Source organism: Lissotriton helveticus, chromosome 11, assembly GCF_964261635.1.
Source record: "Lissotriton helveticus chromosome 11, aLisHel1.1, whole genome shotgun sequence".
Classification (NCBI taxonomy): domain Eukaryota; kingdom Metazoa; phylum Chordata; class Amphibia; order Caudata; family Salamandridae; genus Lissotriton; species Lissotriton helveticus.
Genome location: NC_136072.1, coordinates 671,544,357 through 671,567,537, shown reverse-complemented (window position 1 = coordinate 671,567,537; position 23,181 = coordinate 671,544,357). Strand labels below are relative to the sequence as shown.

Sequence of the window (23,181 nt, the reverse complement as noted above, 5' to 3'; positions counted from 1 at the left end):
CCGGAAAGCGGGAGCGCGGACTGAGGCTGCCGATTCCCGTTGTCAGGTTGGTGCCCTCAGCAGCGGAGCGAGCAGAGTGCCTGAGGCAGCGGACCCATTGGCTGGCGGCTGGTGATCTCCCCGCCCCGGGGCGCTGACTCGACCGGGGTGGGAACTACGCGAGTGCCCGGCTTTGCGGCCCTCTCCGAGCAGTGCGGGAGGCCGAGAACGGCAGGCTGCGGAGTCACGCCCCTAACGAGCGCTGATCAAGGCCGGGAAGACGCCTGCACATAACAGGCCGGCGGCGCCCACGGCCCCCCGGTACCAGCTTACTTCTGTGCGATACCACCAAGGAGGCCCACAGCAGACCGGGCCACGCTGCACCCCCCCCCCCCCCCCCCCGAAGCGGCTCTGTCCACCGCAGACACCTCGGGGGACGGCAAGGGTCCAGGCGGCAGCCCTCGCCTGAGGACGCCACGACTGGGGTACGGCCTAGGCAGGAGCGAGGGGCCGACTGGGGGAGTGGACGTGGAGCACTACCAGGAGCCATGATGATGGGGTGCGGGCCTTGACCCCGGGTCCCGGCGGACCTCGACACAGCATTGGGGCCTCTGCGCCACAGCCCGCCCCAGAAGCGCAGCGCCGAGAGCAACTTTAGTGCGGAGAACGCGGCCCCCCCGCCTTGAACTGGGGTGCAGCGTTAGAACCTGGTCAACTACGGTCTTTGGGGGTGACACAGACCAACGCCCGCCCTGGATTGGAGGCAGACTTCCTGGGGAGTGAAGATCGGGGAGGTGCAAAGCGGCGACAGGCGCGCAAACCGGTGGAAGGGACTGCATCATGGCCGCTCAAAGGGGCGGTAAACGCAACGATCGCACGCTGCCGGAGATGCTCAGTAGACCTCAGAACAAAGGAGATAAGACCTCCTCCTCACCTGGAACGGCTGGGAGCTCGCAGTCTGGCGTGGTGGCAGAACCCCCAGTCACCAGATCCTTTTTGGAATCCCTGTTCGGCACGCTGCGGGAGGACTTCCAGGCCCTGAAGCAGGAAGTGGCAGGAGAGGTGAGGGAACTCTGCAGGGAAGTGGACGGCCTGGGCGAGAGGGTGGTCACAGTAGAGAACTCCACGCACAGACAAGATGAGGAGATCACCTTTCTGCAGCAGGAAGTGCTGACTCTCAGGGCACAGCACTTAGACCTCCAATTGCATAACGAGGATTTGGAGAATAGGTCACGAAGGAACAACATACGGGTCCGAGGTGTGCCATCCTCGGAGGAGACCCCGGATATAGTTAAGTACCTGCGGGAACTCTTTCAATCAGTCCTAGGCGAAGGGGATGATTTCCCCATCAGAATTGACAGAGCACACAGGGTGGGGCCCGTCAGACGGGCTAATGGCCCTCCTCCGGACATTCTAGCATTCCTCCCGGACTTCCCACTGAAAGAGAGGATAATGATGGAGGCACGGAAAGCACGCTCTCTCACCTTTCGCGATCACCCTGTGGCGCTATATCAAGACCTGTCCACACTCACGCTTCAGAGGTGTAAGGCGTTTAAGATTTTTACGGACTTCCTCAGGTAGCACGACACGCCCTACTCCTGGGGTCACCCCTTCCGTATAATTTTCAAGTGGCATGGAGAGACTCACCAATTGCGATCCCTACAGGACACTTGTGAAATCCTGGGCATCACTGCGGAGGAGGAGGAATCCCACACGCCGAGGAGGCGACGCATAACGAGCGGGGGATGGCAACGAGTGGCACGCAGGAGGACAACGGGGGTGTCACGAGGGCCGGGATCTCCGACTATCAGGGCAGAACGAGAAGATGCTGTCCGGACAGCCTCTGAGGAGCTTGGAGAAGCGGGGGAGGTGGCATTGACCGCTTGAATGTGCTCCGGGGGGAGTTCACCATAGCACCGTTCCAATTGCTGGCTTGGGGTGGGGGGGAGGGGGCGACGGATTGGACATGTGGCTGGACGTCCACTAAGGTAACATTCCACGGACTGGTCCGCTTGGGCCTGTCTGGGACTATTTCAGGAAATTCTGGGAAGTTCGGGGAGGAGGGGGAGGGGGAGGTTTGGGAAGTTGGGGTGTGAGTTGAGGGGATGGGGGGAAAATGGGGAAGAAGGGAATGAGGGGTGTTAAAGGAGTTTGGGAGTTGGGTAGGGGAGAGTTGGGGAGTTGGGGGCTTGAGGCTACTCTGTCCGGTGCCCTAGGGGCGTATACACATACCTGTCCTGACACATGTGCTACATTATATGCCCTCTCCGGGCTGCACACCTTCGATACACTGCGCAGGGGAAATGACTCAGACACCTCATGGCGACACTGAAGGTATTGACCCTGAATGTTAAGGGGTTAAATAATCCTACGAAAAGAAGGGCGATTCTATCGCTACTTGAAGGCTCTCAGGCAGACATCTGTCTGCTTCAGGAGACCCACCTACTGGCGGCTGACTGTCACAGACTGCGGTCCCGACATTTCCCCACGCAATTCTTCTCCTCCAACACGACTAAAACGGCTGGGGTAGCTATCCTGTTCTCCAAGTCCTTCTGGGGGGAGGTGTTGCACAAACTCACGGAACAGAAAGGTCGACTTCTGGCCTATCGCCTCAAGCTGGGAACCCAACTGTTCACGGTGGGAACGATTTACGGCCCGAACGAGCAGCAGGATAGGTTCATGCGCACCGCCCTTGACGACATTACCGCTTCCCCGGACAGGCACATCATTCTGGGAGGGGATATTAACATGGTCTTTGATTCCTCCGCGGATAGATCGGCGCAGCGACGTCCCCAGGCTGGGGAGCTGTCTCCGACAGTTAAAACCCAGTTGGCGGATCTGGACATGCACGACCTCTGGCGGAGTCTACACCCGGCAGACAGGGATTTCTCTTACTACTCGCATGCACACAAAACATATGCCAGGTTGGACCACTTGCTGGTCACGGGTCCTGTCCGTGATATGGCCACGGCCTCGGAAATAGGAGTTATCAGTCTTTCGGACCACGCGCCGGTCTCGGGAACTTTCCATCTCCAGTTGAGTCCTGCGAGGCGAGGGATTTGGCGGTTGCGGGACACGCTCCTTCATAAAAAAACGGTAGTGCAGCGGATCACTGACTCAGTAAAGGACTTTCAGTTACATAATTCTAACTCAGATACCTCACTGTCTACTCAGTGGGGCGCCCTTAAGGCGGTGCTGCGGGGAGAATTCATTGCGGTTTCGGCTGCAGACAATAAGGATAGGACACTAAAACGGGACGAGCTCACTCAGAAGGTACGGGAACTTGAACAGGTTCATCGACGGACAGGGGCTCCGAGGATTTGGAGACAGCTCAAGGCGGCCAGGAAACTCCTGTCCTCTTTGGATTTGGATAGGGCGGAATACGCTGCGCTGCGAATGAAACACGCCTATTCTACGGGGGGAGATCGGTGTGGCCGCCTGCTAGCAGCTAAACTTAGAGCAGTGCACCAGTGTCGTCGGGTGAAGGAGCTACGGGGTACAGCGGGGGAACTGATCACAGATGACGCTGCCGTGGCGGACGCCTTCCGTCGGTTTTACGCTGACCTATATGCGGCAAATGACACACAGATAGAGGAGCCGGAAGCTTACTTGGATTCGGTGCCCCTCCCGTCCTTGACCCCGGACCAAGCCACCTATCTGGAAAGGGAGATAAGGATTGAGGAAGTGGTTGCAGCCATTTCCAGACTTAAGCATGGAAAGGCCCCGGGCCCGGATGGGTACACGGCCCTTTTCTATAAAACGTTTAGCTCGACGCTCGCACCTATTTTGACTAAGCTGTATAACTCCTTCTCTGACCCAGGGGCTATTCCTCCAGATCTCTTGCAAGCAACGGTGTCGGTGATACCCAAGCCAGGGAAGGATAGGACCCAATGCGGCTCGTATAGGCCGATCTCTCTCCTGAATGTAGATCTAAAACTTTATACAGGGATCTTAGCAGCGCGACTTGCGCAATACCTCCCTGGCTTGATTGAACCGGACCAGTCTGGCTTTGTGCCGGGCAGACAGACTGTTGACAACACGAAAAGGCTGGTGCACGTTTTGGAAAAAGCCACGCGTATTCCGGGGGAGAGGATGATACTTTCAGTCGATGCTGAGAAAGCATTTGACCGTGTACACTGGCCCTACCTCGAGAGCGTGATGGCACGGTTAGGGATGGGGGAGAAATTTCGGAGCATGGTGTTTAACTGTTATAAGTTCCCGTCCGCGGTGGTGCGGGTGAACGGCTGCGGTTCGGGGCGATTCAACATTGAGCGCGGTACGAGACAAGGGTGCCCCCTCTCCCCTCTCCTCTTCGCGCTCTACATGGAGCCCTTCGCTCAGAGAGTGCGACAGAATCCGGAAGTGACGGGCATAAGAATGGGCGGCTATACCCACGCGATCAGTCTCTATGCGGACGATGTAATTTTCGCGCTAGAAAACCCGAAGCGGTCGTTGCCCGCAAGCATAGCCGAACTCGAGGCTTTTGAGAGAGTAGCAGGCTTCAGGATGAACGTGGCGAAGTCCACTGCTTTAGATGTCTCCCTCCGACCTGCAACTAGACGCGAGCTGCAGGGGCTCTTCCCCCTACGTTGGTCGCGGGACCAAGTGCAATATCTGGGGATCGCGCTGGCTCCCAATTTGCAGGCAACGGTTACCATCAACTATGAGGCGATGAGTAAGAAGGTTAAGGAAGAAATGAGGAGATGGAACAAGGGGACAATATCTTGGCTAGGACGGGTGGCGGCTGTCAAGATGACGGTCTTACCCCAAATTCTGTACCTGTTTCGTGCTCTGCCCTTACAGCCCCCTAAGGGGTGGATTCAACAGATGCAAACTGAGGTGTCCCGATTTGTGTGGCAGGGCCGCGCCCCCCGAATGCGCCGTGCACTTACTACTCTGGCGCCGGAATCGGGAGGATTGGGGGTCCCAGACTTACGCAAATACTTCCAGGCATCTCAATTGAGATACTTGGTGGAATGGAGCAGGTTGGAATCCGACAAACACTGGCTCTTCCAGGATCAGGCGGTAGCCGGGCGCCCGTTGCAAGACATACCGTTTCTCCGCCGATCGCACCGTCCCCCGAATCTCTATGCCTCTCATGTCACACGGGTCCCGTTAAGGGTGTGGGACGCCACCAATCGTGCATTTGATCTCACTACATTCCCTTCCCCGTTCACGCCTATCGTGAGCAATCCCGACTTCACACCGGGGACTGAACCTGGGGGTTTTTCACGCTGGAGGGAGAGGGGCTGTAAGGCACTTTACCACATGTACACGACAGACGGGATTGTCCCCTTTCAAAGCCTGAAAGACGATTTCCAGATGGACGAAACAGACCGTATGAGATATTGGCCTACATGTTCATATTATAAAAACTCCTGTATCTGTAAAGAAGGATCAAAGAGGAAGTTGACATCAGCCGATGTCAAAGAACTAGCCCATTGTATCCAACATGGATGCAAGGCTTTTGAATTCTGAAAACTAGCCTTTTTAACTGCTTCTAAAGCAGGTACTGGTGAAACCACGAGAATGCGTTTTCCCTAAGCCAGAGAGCGTTCCTTAAGAATCGCCATCAGGACCGCTGTAAAAAGAAAAATTCAGTTGAAGGGAAACACATCTCAGCCGAAGTGTACAAATGCGATTTATAAGCAGCAGGGTCGTGTCCCCTTCATTGAACGTCAAGTAAGTAAACCTAGAGGGGGGCGTGGCCAGCTGACGAACATGGCGGTCGTGCATTGAGTGAGCACCGGAGCCCGAGCTCAATTATCCTGGCTTATTCTACATCCTGACTAGTAGTTGCTTCGCCAAACCGGCCGCAACTGCAGTGCAACAGACGAGCAGTGCGCCGATGCTAACAGCTACGATAATCCATTGGGAGGGATACCATATTGCCACTAGACCGGCTTAAGGACCAATGGGAAGGGAATATCGCCAGTCCGATAGCGGATAAGGACTGGTAGAAAGCGCTGGAACGGGCGGCTAAGGTCTCCAGAAATGCATGCTTTAACCTAATTAGCTTTTATACGTTCCACCGGGCTTATCTGACCAAGGAGCATATTAATCGGTATTTTGCCAGGGAATAAGCCCAATGCCCGAGGTGTTCTACGGTTGGGGCAACATACTTCCACATGGTGCGGAGCTGCACTTCATTAGCACATTACTGGACAGAAGTGACAAAGGAGACTGCTAGGATCACTGAGAGGGTAATTCTCTGTACACCAACACATGTACTGCTGGGTTTGTTCCCACACACAGCCAAAACTAGAACCACGCACAGGTTCCAGGACATCACCTTTGTCCTGGCAAAGCAGGAAATTACCCGTAACTGGAAAGACCTGAGGGGCCCCAGTGTACAGGGGTGGAAGCTGGAGCTAGTAAAATGGGCAGGCTGTGAGAGCAGGATCCTTCTGAGGAAAGCGCAGGGAGGGATAGGCTGGGAGGAGAGAGCCAGGGCTTGGGAGGCGTTGGTGAATGACATACACCGGAATGGACAGGTATCTGATGCTTCTACCCCTGAGAGGCCACCACAGCAGGAGCCTCAATAGCGGCTGAGACAGGGAGAGAACACACGGGGGATCCCGACTATAGGTGGACACATGTAATTCTTTCTGGGACAGGTAGCTACTGACCTGGGGATACATGCGTCATACTTTCACACATGGCCTGACATGTGGAGGGTTCATTCCGAGCTCTGGAATTATAACAAAGACAGCAGTGCGAGTTAGGGAGGGGGGGGACCTAGTTAATCGTTTGGTTGGGTAGAGGGAGGTGGGGGGCAAATGGGACATATTCAGCAGTTCATATTTAGGCGCCAAGAGAAGGCGACAGAACAACGGATTCCAATGGAAGGGACCACAATCGGGGCCATAGGGTATTTGCCTTTAGATAAGACCAGAATTTGAGTGTTTCATGATATATAATGACAGAGCTTGATATTAAATGCCAATAAAATGTGTTTTTAAAAAAAAAAAACAGAACTTCAAGTAATGCATAAAGGAGATAAGCCAGCTGCACTGCTGCCGCTGTATATTCATGAAACAATCATTCCCATCCACTGCTGGAAATGTAACCCAAGAGTAAAAGACCTCAAAGCAGTAAGCTGCATCCACCTCAACAACAAAAATAATGTTAGCCCCTTGTCGCGATTATGGGTACACCGAATAGGAAAGGTACATACATTGCAGGCATCCATCACCTTTCCCGGTTGCAAATGTCACGAATGCGAAAGGCAGGTATCTTTGGGGGAACTACAAGTCCCAAGAAGCTTAGGGGCTTAGCTACAGGAAATGAGTATGATCCAGGTTCCTACTTAGGCCCCGCCTCCGCTAACAAAGGGGCTTGACAAATTGCCTACGGAGCCTTCCACGGACCTGTCTTGCCGTGATCTGGAATTTCGCTGTTAACTTGCGGTAAGAAAACGCTGCAGCCCGAAGACCTTTTCCTGATACACTTTGACCGCGCTACTGTGAAGCACGGCCGCTATTCCTTTCATCCTGGTTTCTGAAGCACCTCCGGGTCAGGAGGGTGCTCGCGTCTCTGTTCCGGAGTTGAACGTTGAGAACGCTGTTGTTTTCCGTTTTGTTTTTTCCTTTTGGGTGCGAGACACGAAGCGCGTGTGGTGCTCCTGGAATTGCTTGTGCGACACCTTGTGCTTGGAAAAGTTTGTTCCGAGTATCTGGGGCTCAACGCATGGAGCGCTCTGAGCATTCCCGGATTAGTTGCAGACCCCCTCGGAGCCTGAGCGCATTACGTGGTGTAAGAACGTACTGGTGTGGAGTGTCCTTCATGAGAGTCGGAGTCTGCGCATGAAGGCGCTCTCCTCTCATTTTCTACCACCTGTCTTCCGGCCTCACCTCCATTGGAACTAACAATATCACAGGTATTTCATTGCCCTCCAGAGAGTCGGAGACTGCGCATAAAGGCGCTCTCCTCTCTAGGCGCTCTCCTGCTTATTTCACATTTATGGTTGGGGAAATTCTCCTCCGATAACGTTATCTCTTCATACCTTGGGAGTGTACTAGCTGTATGGTGTGTGTGTTTCTAAGGTGCATCCCAGCTGTGACTAATAGGAGATACATCCTGATCTTGTTTTCTGTAAGTCTAAAAAGTATCGTTACACTCATCTTCTCTGTATAGTGCGTGATTGTGGTACTTCTCATTCTGCTCTTACTTTCTCGTACATACAGGGATCCCAGAGGGTGCTTAAAGAAGGTTACCACTTCCTGTGACGGAACAGGATATCTTTTGTTATTTTATCCCATTCCCTTTTCCCTGGGATGCTTCTCTTCCCATAGTGTGGCATTATCATTGTGGTGAGAGTAGTGTTTAAGGGATGTCGGGAACTACTCTTCACGGCATCGTTCCTGCTGGCCGTACTTAAGGTTAGTGGCGTATTGTACTTGGCGTTGTACTTGGCGCTGCTGACACCCCTGACAGATTGTCAAGCCCAAGTTAATCGCCAGCCCGAGCGATGGATACTAACGCAGTATTACCCTCGCTATTGGAAAGCCTAAATGCTTTACAGCAGGAGGTACAAACCTCCAGACTAGAGAACCAAGAACTCAAGAAAGAGATGGGTACCATTAGAAGAGAGCTGGCGGGTATTTCCAGACAGGGAGGCAGGTGCTATATAAAAGACGCAACCCTGCCCCCTCCTGCCCAGGCCATGCAACCCTCAGCCTCCACACAGGGTGGAGGCTTCTTCACTACCAGTCCTTTTTTCCCCCCAGCTGCTGGTTCGGTCCCGACTGTGCACGTCCTGCAAAATACCGGAATACCCCTGGCCCCTCCGAGTGGTTTTACGGAGATCCGAAAAAATTTGAAACCTTTTTGAACCAATGTCGTTTGCATTTCCTATGCAAGCCTGCAGTCTTTCAGGAGGAGGCTTCAAAAACCGCGTTTATAATGTCATACCTGGGTGGAAACGCGGCAAGTTGGACCATTCCTCTAATGGAAAGCAACGATCCTGTCTTACACAACTTTTTAGGATTCGGCCTGGAAATGAGAAAACTGTTTGATCGCAAGTCTCATATGTTATCCTTAGACCGTGAATTACTGACCCTCCGTCAGGGCTCTCAGGATCTCCTTTCATATATCACCACCTTCAACCGGCTTGTGGTGGAATCCGACTGGCCTCAAGAGAAACGAACCTCCCTTTTTTATCAAGGGCTGCGGGGCGAACTGAAGGATGTCCTATCACAGGTGGTGCAGCTACCCCCGACTTGCGAGGAGATGATCGATCTAACGGTACAACTGGATCACCGTTTACAAGAACGGAAAGGAGATCGATCAAAAAATTATGTCAGTTTTCTGGTTTCAAGACCAAAACCCCATCCTGAAGAACTCTCTAAGCAGAGAGACAGATCCGAACCCATGCAGATTGGGGGTGTCAGGGAACCCCTTACTCCCGAAGAACGGGACAAACGGAGGAAGTTGAAGCTCTGCATGTATTGCTGTAAGGGAGGCCATTTCATCAAGAAATGTAGGGCCCGAGCTCAGCTGCCTAACCGAAGCTTGATTCAAAGAGGACAAGCATCAATCAGGGCTAAGGAGAGGTGGGAAAACGAACAGGCATGAATCAGGGGGAGGTCACTGGTTCAACAGGCGCCTGGACAACGATCTCTTCGGTGATTGCACGTACCCCCCTAACTACGGCTACACACCTCACCGTTAACGTACAACTATACCTAGAAGAAAACCATCATATCGCCGTGGCAGCTTTATTGGACTCAGGAGCAACCGGCAATTTTATTGACCAGGAATACTCCAGAACCATAGGGGTGGAATGGCAAACGAAGAAAGCTCCCACCCAAGTACACGCCGTGGATGGAACAACCCTCACATCAGGACCTATCTGGCACCACACTGTCCATCTCATAATGAGGCTGGGAGAAAACCACTACGAAACCATCCAATTCGATGTTATAGATGCTCCTCAGTTCCGCCTAATACTAGGCATGCCCTGGCTTACCGTACAAGGGAGCAAGTATTTTACGAAGCTCTACCTACGAGGAGCCTACCATTTAGTAAGGGTAAAACAAGGGGACGAGTGGAAGACCGCCTTTAGAACCAAATTCGGGCTCTATGAATACAGAGTGATGCCCTATGGGCTTTGTAATGCCCCTGTGGCATTCCAATACTTTATGGGTGAAGTTCTGCGGGGTCTACTAGACATGTTCTGTATCGTCTATATCGACGATATTCTGATTTATTCTACCTCTCTTCCTGAACACGTTCTACATGTCAAAACTGTCCTAGACCCTTTCCGCGAACATTCCCTGTATGCCAAATTGGAAAATGTTTGTTCCACGTCCGAGAAATAGCCTTCCTGGGTTACATCATCAATGAAAATGGTTTCCAGATGGAAACAGGCAAAGTAGAGGCGATCACCTGCTGGAAGACTCCCCAGAATGTGAAATCCGTTCAATGCTTCCTGGGTTTCGCTAATTACTACAGGCGTTTTATTAAGGATTTCTCCAAAATCATTCATCCTATCTCTAGCCTCCTATGGAAAAACACCCCCTTTGTATGGGGAGAAGAAGCGGATAAATAATTCACGACGCTCAAAGAACAATTCACACAAGCCCCGATCCTTACGACATCCAGACACGCAATTGCCATTCATCTTAGAAACAGACGCCTCCCAGTATGCACTCGGTGGAGTGCTATCACAGAGACATCCTTCAACGGGGCAACTACACCCAGTGGCCTACTTCTCGAAAAAGCTCTCACCAAGCGAGATTAATTATTCCATATCCGACAAAGTGCTACTAGCTATAAAGAGGGCATGCGAAGAATGGAGGCATTACCTTCTTGGGGCGCGCCACATCGTGGCAATCTATACAGATCACAGAAACCTGTTGTTTCTGAAAACGGCTAAGGCCTTAACACCCCGGCAGTTAAGATGGACATTGTTCTTTGCTGACTACGATTTCGTGATTAAATACAAACCAGGGCACCAAAACGGTAAGGATGATGCCCTGTCACGTAGTGAAGATCTCCACGACACACTCCAGTTGGAACCGACTGAAGGACCAACTATACTACCAAAGACGTGTTTTCCTGGACCCCTATTGGCATTGATAGAGTCTCATGATTTCCTGGATGACCTGAAAGTGTCTATATCTGATATAGTCATTAACGCCTGGATCCAAGAAAACCCTGAATACCGCACCAAAAACGAGGAGTTATTGTACCACTCTCAGGCGTTATATGTCCCACATTCAAGTCTTCAGAAACAAGTGTTAGCATAGGCTCATGCCTCCACCCTGGGAGGACACTTGGGACGCTTTAAGACTATTGCCAATATAGAACAATCATTTTGGTGGCCTACATTACGAAAGGACGTGGAGAATTATCTGCAGAACTGTGCGGTATGTGCTCAAGGAAAAGCAAGTCACGTAAAACCGCTCCCCATTTCTCCCAAACCATGGCATACGGTATCTATGGACTTTATAGTCGAAATGCCACCCTGTGAAGGATTCACGACTATCTTGGTAGTCATTGATCACTTATCAAAAATGGGCCATTTTATACCGCTCAAACGGTTACCCACGTCTTCCGAACTGGCGTTCACGTTTTTGCAGAACATTGTTCGACTTCATGGGATTCCGAGCGTCTTGATCACCGACAGAGGGTCGCAATTCACGTCCCGCTTCTGGACGGCATTATGCAAGTCCATGAACATAGAGGCTAAACTTTCAAGCAGCTATCACCTTCAAACGGATGGAAAAACTGAATGCTTAAACCAAACCCTTGAACAATACCTCCGCTGCTTTTCACTACAGAATTCAACCGAGTGGTATCCTTTGCTATGGACTGCGGAGTTCACCTACAACAACGCTGAACATTCTACATTGGGTTGCTCCCCTTTCTTTTGTGTCAACGGATATCACCCAAACATGCTTCCTTTCTAATGGCCTATCCGGTCCCAACTTCCGAGTATACGTGAACATCATGCTCACCTTAAAGCTGTGTTACTGGATGCAAGACAACATCTGTTAGCGGCCCAGAAATCTCAAAAACATCACGCAGATAAGAAGAGGAACCCAGAGCCCACCTACCAAGTGGGAGATAAGGTCTGGTTGTGTACAAAAAACCTTCATCTAAAAGGGGTGAACAAACTCAAACCTAGATACATTGGCCCCTATGGAATAGAAGAGGTTATCAATCCTGTGGCCATGAGACTGTCCCTACCTGTGTCCTGGCACATCCATCCAGTCTTCCACGTCTCCTTGCTCCAGCCATGTCCACCTAGCATGAGGCTGCCAGTTAGACCTCTCCCTATTGATATTGAAGGGCGGGAGGAGTATGAAGTTCAATCCCTCCTAGATTCCAGACTGGTACGATAGAGCGTTCAATATCTGGTAGACTGGAAAGGGTTCGGAGTAGAGGACCATACTTGGGAGCTTGTACAGAACCTTAACTGTCCCGATCTGGTGGAACGATTCCATATGGCCAACCCAGGAAAGCCGGGACGACCACTGAGTCGGCGGTCCTCGAGAGGGGGTTCTGTCGCGAGTATGGGTACACCGATTAGGAAAGGTACATACATTGCAGGCATCCATCACCTTTCCCGGTTGCAAATGTCACGAATGCGAAAGGCAGGTATCTTTGGGGGAACTACAAGTCCCAAGAATCTTAGGGGCTTAGCTACAGGAAATGAGTATGATCCAGGTTCCTACTTAAGCCCCGCCTCCGCTAACAACGGGGTTTGACAAACTGCCTACGGAGCCTTCCACAGACCTGTCTTGCCGTGATCTGGAATTTCGCTGTTAAATTGCGATAAGAAAACGCTGCAGCCCGAAGACCTTTTCCTGATATACTTTGACCGAGCTACTGTGAAGCACGGCCGCTATTCCTTTCTTCCTGGTTTCCGAAGCACATCCGGGTCAGGAGGGTGCGCGCGTCTCGGTTCCGGAGCTGAACGTTGAGAACGCTGTTGTTTTCCGTTTTGTTTTTTCCTTTTGGGTGCGAGACACGAAGCGCGTGTGGTGCTCCTGGAATTGCTTGTGCGACACCTTGCGCTTAGAAAACTTTGTTCCGAGTATCTGGGGCTCAACGCACAGAGCTCTCTGAGCATTTCCGGATTAGTTGAAGACCCCCTCCGAGCCTGAGCGCATTACGTGGTGTAAGACCGTACTGGTGTGGAGTGTCCTTCATGAGAGTCGGAGACTGCGAATAAAGGCGCTCTCCTCTCATTTTCTACCACCTGTCTTCCGGCCTCGCCTCCATTGGAACCAACAATATCACAGGTATTTCATCGCCCTCCAGAGAGTCGGAGACTGCGCATAAAGGCGCTCTCCTCTCTAGGCGCTCTACTGCTTATTTCACATTTATGGTTGGGGAAATTCTCCTCCGATAACGTTATCTCTTCATACCTTGGGAGTGTACTAACTGTATGGTGTGCGTGTTTCTAAGGTGCATCCCAGCTGTGACTAATAGGAGATACATCCTGATCTTGTTTTCTGTAAGTCTAAAAAGTATTGTTACACTTGTCTTCTCTGTATAGTGTGTGATTGTGGTACTTCTCATTCTGCTCTTACTTTCTCGTACATACAGGGATCCCAGAGGGTGCTTAAAGAAGGTTACCACCTCCTGTGACGGAACAGGATATCTTTTGTTATTTTATCCCATTCCCTTTTTTCTGGGATTCTTCTCTTCCCCTAGTGTGGCATTATCATTGTGGTGAGAGTAGTGTTTAAGGGACGTCGGGAACTACTCTTCACGGCATCGTTCCTGCTGGCCGTACTTAAGGTTAATGGCGTATTTTGCTTGGCGCTGCTGACACCCCTGCATCGGGGACTCCACGTTGAGTCAAGAATGTAGTAACCTTCAGAGGCCGACTAAGGGCTTCAATATTTCTGTACAAAGTTCATTCTCAAATGCTCTACAAATGTACACTTGTGATTTGAAAAGGCTGGAATGGGTCTCTGGTGTAGCGATGCCATGTTTGACTATATGTACGTGCTTGGAACATCTGTACTGTGCTAACAAACAAAATCAAATACATTTTTTTATAAAAAAATAAAATTTAAAAAAAAGAATGTAGTAACCACCACGCGGTTAGGTGCCGGAATAACGTCTCCCATAATAAAATGGAAAAGTATAAACCAAAAAAAGGGTATAGCAAAATCGGGTTGGGAAAGAGAAATAAAACCTTTTAAAATTCAAGCTTAAATAAGCTATAAAACACAAATATAGGAGGCTAAGTCCCCCCAGGCCCCCACCACAGACGTCTCTAAAAACCGGTGAGAGGATATTGTGGACAAGCACAAGCACTACTCAGGGGTCTCGTGAATAAGTACCAGACCAAACGTTGGTGTTCCCATGTTGCAGGGATTCTGCACGAATACAGAACTATACGCAGGAAAATGGGAGCTTGGTGCATAGGTACTAAGTCTTCCTATCACCTTAGCCCCCACGAGCTCTGTGCACTTTGAGTGGAGCTGTGAGTTAAGAAACAACATATTAGTGTATCCTGAAGACAAAGAGACTTACTATGTTAACCTGTATATTTTTTGCATACTTTGTTTTTCTTATTTTTTAGGAAGAGTTCATATACACTGTTCTTACTCTCTGGTCATTTCGCTTGGGAATGTATATGAACCTATGGGCTATCTTTAACTCACAACTACTTCTTAGTATTAGATGAGGGCTTTGTGTATACATGTATATATGATTTTATGGTTTCTCCACTAGGGTGAGATTTCAATTTCTTTCTTTTTTTTCTCTCATATAGAGTGCAACCACAATCTTTTGTAACCAAAATCTGTTGCAGGGATTCTGCACAAATGCAGAACTATGCGTAGGAATATGGGACCTTGGTGTATAGGTACTGAGTCTTTCTATCACCTTAGTACCCACAAGCCCAGGACTGACTAGCTATATTGTCTCACTTGCTCGCCTACTCACTCACAGAGAAACAAATGATTAGACACAGTAGAACAGAATACTTGCAGATCTCTCCGGCATCGCGGGAACAAGACACACCTTTTCGCTCACACTCTTTTTTTTTTTTTTCTCTATAAATTCTTTTTATTAAACCGCAAAGAAACAACATTTTGTACACAATTCGATGGGGCAGGTCACATTTCACAATTACATTCATACAGTTCACCGTTATACAGTACTCTACATGGTACAATAGCGTAGCATCAGCTATGGCATGATGGGATCTTCCAAAGAGGGGACAGTTGGTGGGACTCATATACTATCACGATAGACATTCCGCTTACTCCATATAGAAATAATTTTTTTGGGCATCCCCTCGCAAAATTATCAGCTTTTTCCCTTATCATACACCAATCCATGTCAGGTTTTCACGCCTCCACTGTGGGCGGAACCCCAGCCCCCCCACTGCCTAGCCAGGTTCCTTTTGGCTACCATTAAACCCAGGGTGACCCATATTCTATCTTTTCTTTTTAAATCGGTGGGGTCCCAGACATTCAAAAGACAACTTTTAGTCTCAGTTCCCATCTCTAATCCGAGGACCTCGCCAAAACAGTCATAAACCCTCTTTCAATACCTCTGGATGGACACACATTTCCGCAAGATATGCATAAATGTACCAGCCTGGCCCCATTGTCTTCTGCACCTGCCATCGTCTGCTCTGCCCATCTTGACTAGCCAAGACCCTGTGATGTAAATTCAATGGAGGGTTTTCAGTTGGACCAGCTTCAGTCTGGAGGAGATTGCAACCTCTCTTGGGGAGGGGTACTGCCTCTTGCCACTCTTCATCATCGAGCTCCAGCCCATCTCTCTCCTAGTGTTACTGGAGCAGCTTGAGGGGGTCTGGGGCGTTGTTGACCAGTTTGTTATAAGTCAGGGACAACCCTTTCGTTTGTAGGTACCCATCGAGCAATCTATCTTCCACTGGTGAGGACTCTGGTGGAGATCCTCCCTTTGGCAACTGCGATGTTAGTGCATGCCTCACCTGCAAATATCTAAAATATTCTGGGTTGGCCAGATCATATTCTTGTTGCAGGGTGGCGAACGAGACCACATCTCCCTTCTTCCACAGGTCACCAATTTTCGTGATCCCAATCAAGACCCACTTGTCCAAGCCCTTCGAGCTTCTCAGGGTGCCCAACTGCTCCGAGTCCGACAGGGGAGTAACCTGTGTGAGCTTCTGTTCCCACCCCAGGCTTCTATTGACTGCACGCCACACTTGCACTGAGTGCCTGGTCGGTCCTGTTAGGGGAAATTTCTTGGGCTTGGAATAAAGGGCCGAATTATAGTTACCCCGGTAGCAACCATTTGTCCATCCTATACCCTGGGTCATCCCAGTAATGGTACGTGCACTGATTGATTGCACCCAAGTGGGCCGCCCAATGGTATTTTTCAATATCTGGAAGTCCGATCCCCCATGTCGTACCAACTCAAAACCAATTTAGGGAAGGCTATATGAGGGCTTCCCTCCCAAAGCAGTTCCCCCCTGGAGACTCTCTACTTCTTTAAAATATTTCGCGGGGACCGGGTCTTGGTAATTCTGGAGCGCAAAAAAGAAAGCGAGGCAGTGTCATCATTTTGAAGAGCTCTATCCTTCCCAACAGCGAGAGCGGGAGAGTCTACCAGGCAGCCACATCTCGCCTCAGCCTCTGCAGTGGGGGTGGGGGGGGGGGGGGCAGGTTGCGTGTATAACTAGTTCTGGGGTCTGTTGTAATAAATATTCCCAAGAATTTGAAGCCCTCTTTCGCTTCTTGCAAGGGACACCCTTTCGGTAGAGGGGGTGGTTAGCCATTGAGGACATACATTAGGGATTTGCTTCAGTTAATCGTGTACTCCGGGTATTTCCAAAGTTGGTGAATATGTTGAGTACCCTGTGGAGTAATGCCTTGGTGGAGGCAAGGTAAAGCAAAATGCTGTCTGCATATAGAGAAATGCGGTCCACCCATGTGTTGGCCCACTTCAGTCCCCAGATTACTGGGTCTTTACGAATCCACGCCACCAATGGTTCCAGGGTAATGGCAAAAAGTAAGGGGGACAGTGGACAGCCCTGTTGAGTCCCCCGGCTCAGCATAAATACTCCCAATTTTTTATTGTTGACAACTACTTGCGCCAGGGGCTTTGTGTACAATAGGAGCACCCGCCTAATGAAGTGGTCCCCGAATCCCATCTTAGTCAAAACTGCAAACAGATACGGCCACTCTATGGTGGCGTAGGCCATTGTGGCATCTAGCGAAACCACTACTGCTTCTTGGATTGTGCCCTGGCGCTCCAACTCTCCATGCAGTCTCTTCAAAGTTAATGCAGTGTTCCGGTGGGGAATAAAGCCCGATTGATCGGGTTGTACTAATTTACCAATCACTTGAGCCAACCGACCGGCCAGAATCTTCGCCAGTACTTTAGGCTCCATGTTTAATAAGAAGATGGGCCTATAGGACGAGCGTACCTTTCTGGGTTTGCCCATTTTGTGTATGGTGACCACTGTGACAACCCTTTGATCCAGGGGGAGCAGCCCCATGTCACGGCTTTCCGCAAACATGGCCCGCAAATATGGGGCAACTACCTCTGACTTCAGCTTGTATAGCTCGATCGGCAGCCCATTGGGGCCCAAAGCTTTACCTGACTCCAGGTTTCTAATTGCCTGGGCCACTTCGTCGTTAGTAAAATCACTGTCAAGCACTTATCTTTCTTTGGAGGCCAGGGCAGGAAGTAATATGTCTGAAGCAAGGCTTGAGAGTCCTCTTCTGTTAGGGAGGAACTCGCTCGATCGATAGAGCGATCATAATCTGCAAACTCATTGGCAATCTCCTGCGGATCTGTTATTGTTTCACCCGACCCCATCAATAGTTCTGGCATTAGTCTGCTTGCCAGCTCTTTTTTTATCAAGCCACACCAATAAGTTTCCAGCCTTGTCCTCCAAATCATATAGTCTACCCTCTTTGTCTCTGCTCAGTGACTTGGCCATGTCAGTAGCAATGGCTTTATATTCATCTCTTTTAAGTTCCAGGTCGTGGTGTCTGTCTTGAGTCACTGGCCCCTCATTGTCTTCCTCCATGAGGAGGATTTCATTCTCCAGGCTGCTAGGTCTTTAGACTTTTCCTTCCGTACTCCGGCTATAGACGAGATTGCTTGTACCCCTCACTACCGTTTTAAAAGCTTCCCACAGGGTTTGGAATGACCGCACTGATTCCCTATTTTCTAGAAAGTAATTATCAATAGCTTTTATAAGTTCATCTCTCACCACGGGGTTCTGTAAGCACCAGGGGTTGAGGTGCGCTATTCTCCCTACCCTCTTCTCGCCAGTGACGACTTCTGCCCATAGTGGGGAGTGATCGGATTTGCCTCAGGCGAGATATCCAATTTCCCGAATATTTCCCACTTGGGACGCCGGAGTAAGAAGATAGTCTATGCGGGATAAGCTATTGTGCGCCCTTGAATGGAAAGTGTGTTTGATACTTTCTGGGTGGTACAGTCTCCACGTGTCTACGAGGCCCAATGAATCTAGAAAATCCGGGAGCCACCTATGTGAGGGACTTATTGTGCGGCAAAGGGCACTGGTCAAGGTAGCCGGATACTGCAGAGTTAAAATCGCCTCCCATGACCAGGTAGCTTTCTGGGAATAATAAGCGTGATTTTACCAAAGTCTTTGAAGGTTTGGCCCTGTAACCACGGCAGGACATACACTGCTGCTAATGTAAGTGACTTACCTTCCCACTGACTCAAAATTGCTGCATGTCTACCCAGCCCATAATTCCAGCTGTGTTGTATTAACAGCTGAAAGGAGTTTTTTAACGGGATGCCCCCTCCCCTGGAACCCGAGGTAAAACCAGAATGAACCAACAGTCGATAGCCACATCTACTCATGGCTTTACAGGAGTTGCCCACTAAGTGCGTCTCCTGAAGGAGTACCACATCCGGGGCATGTCGCTTGACATATTGCAATACAATACTACCTTTTGGTTTGTCCCCGATCCCATTTACATTCCAACTTAGAAGCTTGAAATTCTTATCCCAATGTGTCCCCATTCATGTGATCCTGGTTTGCATATCCCATTTTTGTTTCACAGTACTTGGTGCCGCTTTCTCAAAGAAAACATTAAACAACTCAATCCCAACCCAACTACCCCCCCTCGCGGCTCCCCTGCACTCTGGGCTTAAAACTGCCCATGAATCAAACCATGTAGAGTGCCTGTCGCCCACCTTGAACTAAAAGTAGAATATAGTGGGGGGTGAGAGCTCCGCCTCCCTTCGTTCACACTCTTGTACTTGGGCACAACAAGCAGGAAAATGCATAGTACAAATACAGTCAGCATAGCAGCTAGTCCATATATCATGAAGTTAGATGTCATCATAAAAAGACAATTAAGAAAAAGACTATAGAGCCTAACCTCCCTCCCCTTGCTAGGAAGAAGTATTATGATATAATAGAAGATCTCTGGGATTTGTCAGCCGACCCAATACCTTAGACTATAGACGTTAGATCTACATCATTGGTGCTGTCTCGCTCTTCTCCCCTGAAATGTCCCTCTCCAAGTGTGTGCTACCTATTTGTGTATTCTAATAAGACCAGAGTGCGTTTGTCCAAACAATTTGAGTTCATTGAGGTATTCTGTGTCTTGTAAATTGCTGTTCGCATTTGAGTCCAATTATAGTTCATAATATTACAGATAGCTTTATACTCTACATCGGGACTTCTTAAAAAAGAAATTGAACGACAGATGGGATTGTGAAAATTTTGCAAAAATCATAACTTAGATAAAACTACATTTGGTAACTTACAGTAAGATGTACAACCATCAGGGTTTGCAGATCGCAAATTGCGATTTTTAGTTACTCGCGATTTGCGAGTCGCAAAACCTGATGTACAACAGTGTCTGAGACACTATTTCCGATTATCAAATGGGTCGCAAGGGACCTGCCTCATTAATTTTCATGAGGCAGGTTGCAATTTGTGACCCATTGGGAATGGCCAGCTCATTAAAGATATTGTGGTCTAATGAGGTCAAAAGACCACCAGGTCTGTGACTGCTTTTTAAATACAGCATTCTTTTTTTTAATGCAGCCCGTTTTCCTTAAAGGAAAACGGGATGCTTTTCAAAAATAAAAATGATAAGTTCTCTCTTTATTTTTTAGTGAGTTGGCAGTGATCCGTGAGACCTCTGCCTGCTCTGAATTTTTTTTTGGTGGCCCCATTAATGAAGGCGAAGGTAAGGGACGCCTTTCCCTTTGCAGATGGTGTACCACTAATCTGAAATTTGTGGCAAACTGCGAATGTTTTGCGACCGCATTCATGGTCACAAAGTATTCCTATATACCAGTGCAACTCGCTGTTAGGAAGGCCCTTCCCAATTAACGACTCTCAAACCCTATTTTGCACGTCAGTAATAGCTCACTAATTTGCAAAATAGGGTTGGTACATTAGAAAATGGCTTACGGTCGAACCAGTAAAATGCTTCGTATATCTGGCCCTTAGTATTAACATGTTTTAGCGAGTTCTATTTGATAGATGAGAATGCAGGCCTGAATGTGCTCTTTAAAAGAAGTTGTGTTGCATATTTTCAGGCACAGTACCCAGACGAGGTGCGGTATGGATTTAAAGTTCGCGGAGTAGACGTGGTGATGCATCTTGAAAGAAATAAGTGAGTTTTTTGTATTTGGATTACTAACTTCTTATTGTGCTCCTATGCAGAGCAAGGTGATTTCATGTTGTAGTTTTTCATCGATTTACTGGCATGAAGAAAGTGACAGTTCAGAACTTAAGTTATAAGGGATACAATCACATTTCTAAGAGGGTGAAAACAAATGGATCACAATACAAAACCAAACTTAGAATCCTTCAAAAATGCAAGTGATTCCACTTTAATGTGCACCATATCAGTCGCATGTGCATTAACATACCAACAAGGCACTGAAAAAAGGATTGAGTGGACAATTCCTCACTTACCCTCAGATTCACAGACATTGGACGCTCAGTCATTCAAACTCCCAACAGTGATCAAGTGATCCCCACACTGGCTCTCTTATTAATTCTTTGTGTGGAGTGGGGGAGTTAACGTAGCATTGATTGTGGAATTTCACTGTGCTTAGTCTTTGTGTCACATTCATTGTACTGAAGTGGCCACACTGTCTTAGTGCTTCGTTTTAGGTCTGACGTTAGCCAATCTTTTTATTTCACTAAATGTATATCAATAATATACTTGTACTGGTTTTCAGGCAGTCCTCTCATTCATTGGTCTGCTATTGTCATTCACATTTTTCTTCTTCCCACTTCATCAGACATCGTTGGGCAAGAGAACAGATCACTTTAGCCGTTGGCTAACATCAAAGTGAGTAAATAGCATTCTTCCATTTCACAAGTAGCACATGCGCACAAAAAGTAGTTCCCATTAGTGCCATTGACTACTATGGCTGTGTGCTTTTTTCAGGTGAAGTTTTTTTTCTTTTAGTCACTATTTTCATTAGATTTCCGAATACCCAGCAGCTTCTCCAACAATAAATCTTTCGTAAAAAACATAACAAAACAAGCATTAAAAAAGGCTGGCATCTAACGTCAGACTGAATGGCTTTTCCAAACCTTGTTTTCAAACCTTTATGTATCATGTATATTATTTAATGTGAGGCAGTGTGCATAGCAATCTAAGACTGAAATGTGGTTTCTGTAGGTCCAACTAGCCCACCAGGCACCTCCATTAAGCGCCACAGAGCTTCTTTGCAGAGAGGTGTAAAAGGTGCATGGCCTAGACCACCTCTCTGCAACGCAAGCCTCTGGCAGTTACTAGAGGTACCTGGTGGGCTAGTTGGCAACCAGGGGCCCTCAGGATTAAAGGGGAATTAATTCCCCAACTTAAAAGGCGCCACAGGGCGTGTTTGCACACATGTCACCTCAGTCCCCGCCCCCTCTCTTCACAACTGTGCAAACGCGCCCTGTGGCACATTTTAAGTTGGGGGATTAAGTCCCCTTCAATCCTGAGGGTCCCTGGGGTCCAACTAGCCCACCAGGTACCTCCAGTAAGCACCACAGAGCTGCATTGCAGAGAGGTGTAAAAAGGGGTGTGGCCTGAACCACCTGTCTGCAACGCAGGCCTCTGGCGACTTTTAGGTCTCGCTAGAGTCGGCGCATGCGCTGCTCTTGCGAGACATTTAGTAGCTGCTTCAAAAAGCGCTACCTTGCCGGCCACCAGCTTGCTAGAACATGCCCAAGTGTGTGCGACGTTCACAGCACTTTTTCCAGCTCGCGTCACCACTTGCGTTTTCTTTTCTTTTTTCTTTTATTTCGTGGCCGCACAGCGTTACTTTTACAGCTGTGCGGCCAATGGTGTCACAGATATGTCACTTCCCGTCTTAAACCACCTTTTCACAAGCCTCTCGTTCCCACAGATATTCACCCTTTTCTTCGTCCAGTCACATACCCCTTAATCTCCCAATGCTACATCTGGCATTTGCCATTCAGTCTACCTTCAAACTCCACCCAAATTACTCCAGTTCCCAACCCAACATCCACCCTCACTGGAAGTTTCCTGGCTAGAGCCTGTCCGCTGATTTCACAATCTAAAATAATCCACCAGTAAGTCTGCTCCATTCAATAACAGTGTCCCCTACATTTCCTCTCAAACCACGGCACCAGAATACACCTCTCAGTTAACATCAGTCATAGACCATCCCTCAGTCTCACCTCAAACTGCCACCTGGCACCCCGGAGCAGCTGTCGGGCCTGTTCGGCTGCGCACCCTGCTGCCAGCACCAACTGGAATACAGATAGAACAGTTGAGTGCCGGAGGGGTGAAAACCAAAAGTGTTGAGTTCTTACACCCCCTTCTGAGAAGCCCAGCAGCCGCCATACTTGGAAACCGACAGTTGATCGGCTTTTAGGAGCCAGGTCTCCAAGAAAGCAGCTCTAAGTCCTGGCGGGAGGACAAATACAATAAAATGCTGCATGGAACGCTCAGCAGGGTGGAGTCTGCATGGAACAAAGTGAGTTCAACTCCTCGATCTGCCCAGATATCCTGCACTAGGCGAGAGTCGCAGCATTTCACACTTTACAATAGCACGGCGGACCCTGGCTCTCGTGCCAGCCCGAACCCTAGACAGCCTGAGCACTGAGGCTGGTCTCTCCTCGAGGCCCCTGGTTGGTGTCCATCCATGTCACTGAATTTGCCTGCCCTCTACATTACTCTCCCCCTCCATGGTGCTCAGGTGCCCGCCGCCCACTGAGTCTTGGTTTCCCTTTTCTTGTACGTTTTAAATCCCTCACATTTC

General features: G+C 49.2%; 1 protein-coding gene across 1 annotated transcript in view; it reads left to right on the top strand.

Moving 5' to 3' along the window:
* Nucleotides 1-23,181, top strand: part of LOC144791758 (zinc metalloproteinase-disintegrin-like VLAIP-B) — a 4,238,988-nt gene that overhangs the window by 128,718 nt on the left and 4,087,089 nt on the right. The window contains exon 3 of the mRNA XM_078666527.1: nt 20,488-20,564. Within this exon, the coding sequence (XP_078522653.1) occupies nt 20,488-20,564 (77 nt within the window). The remainder of the gene's footprint in view (nt 1-20,487; nt 20,565-23,181) is intronic.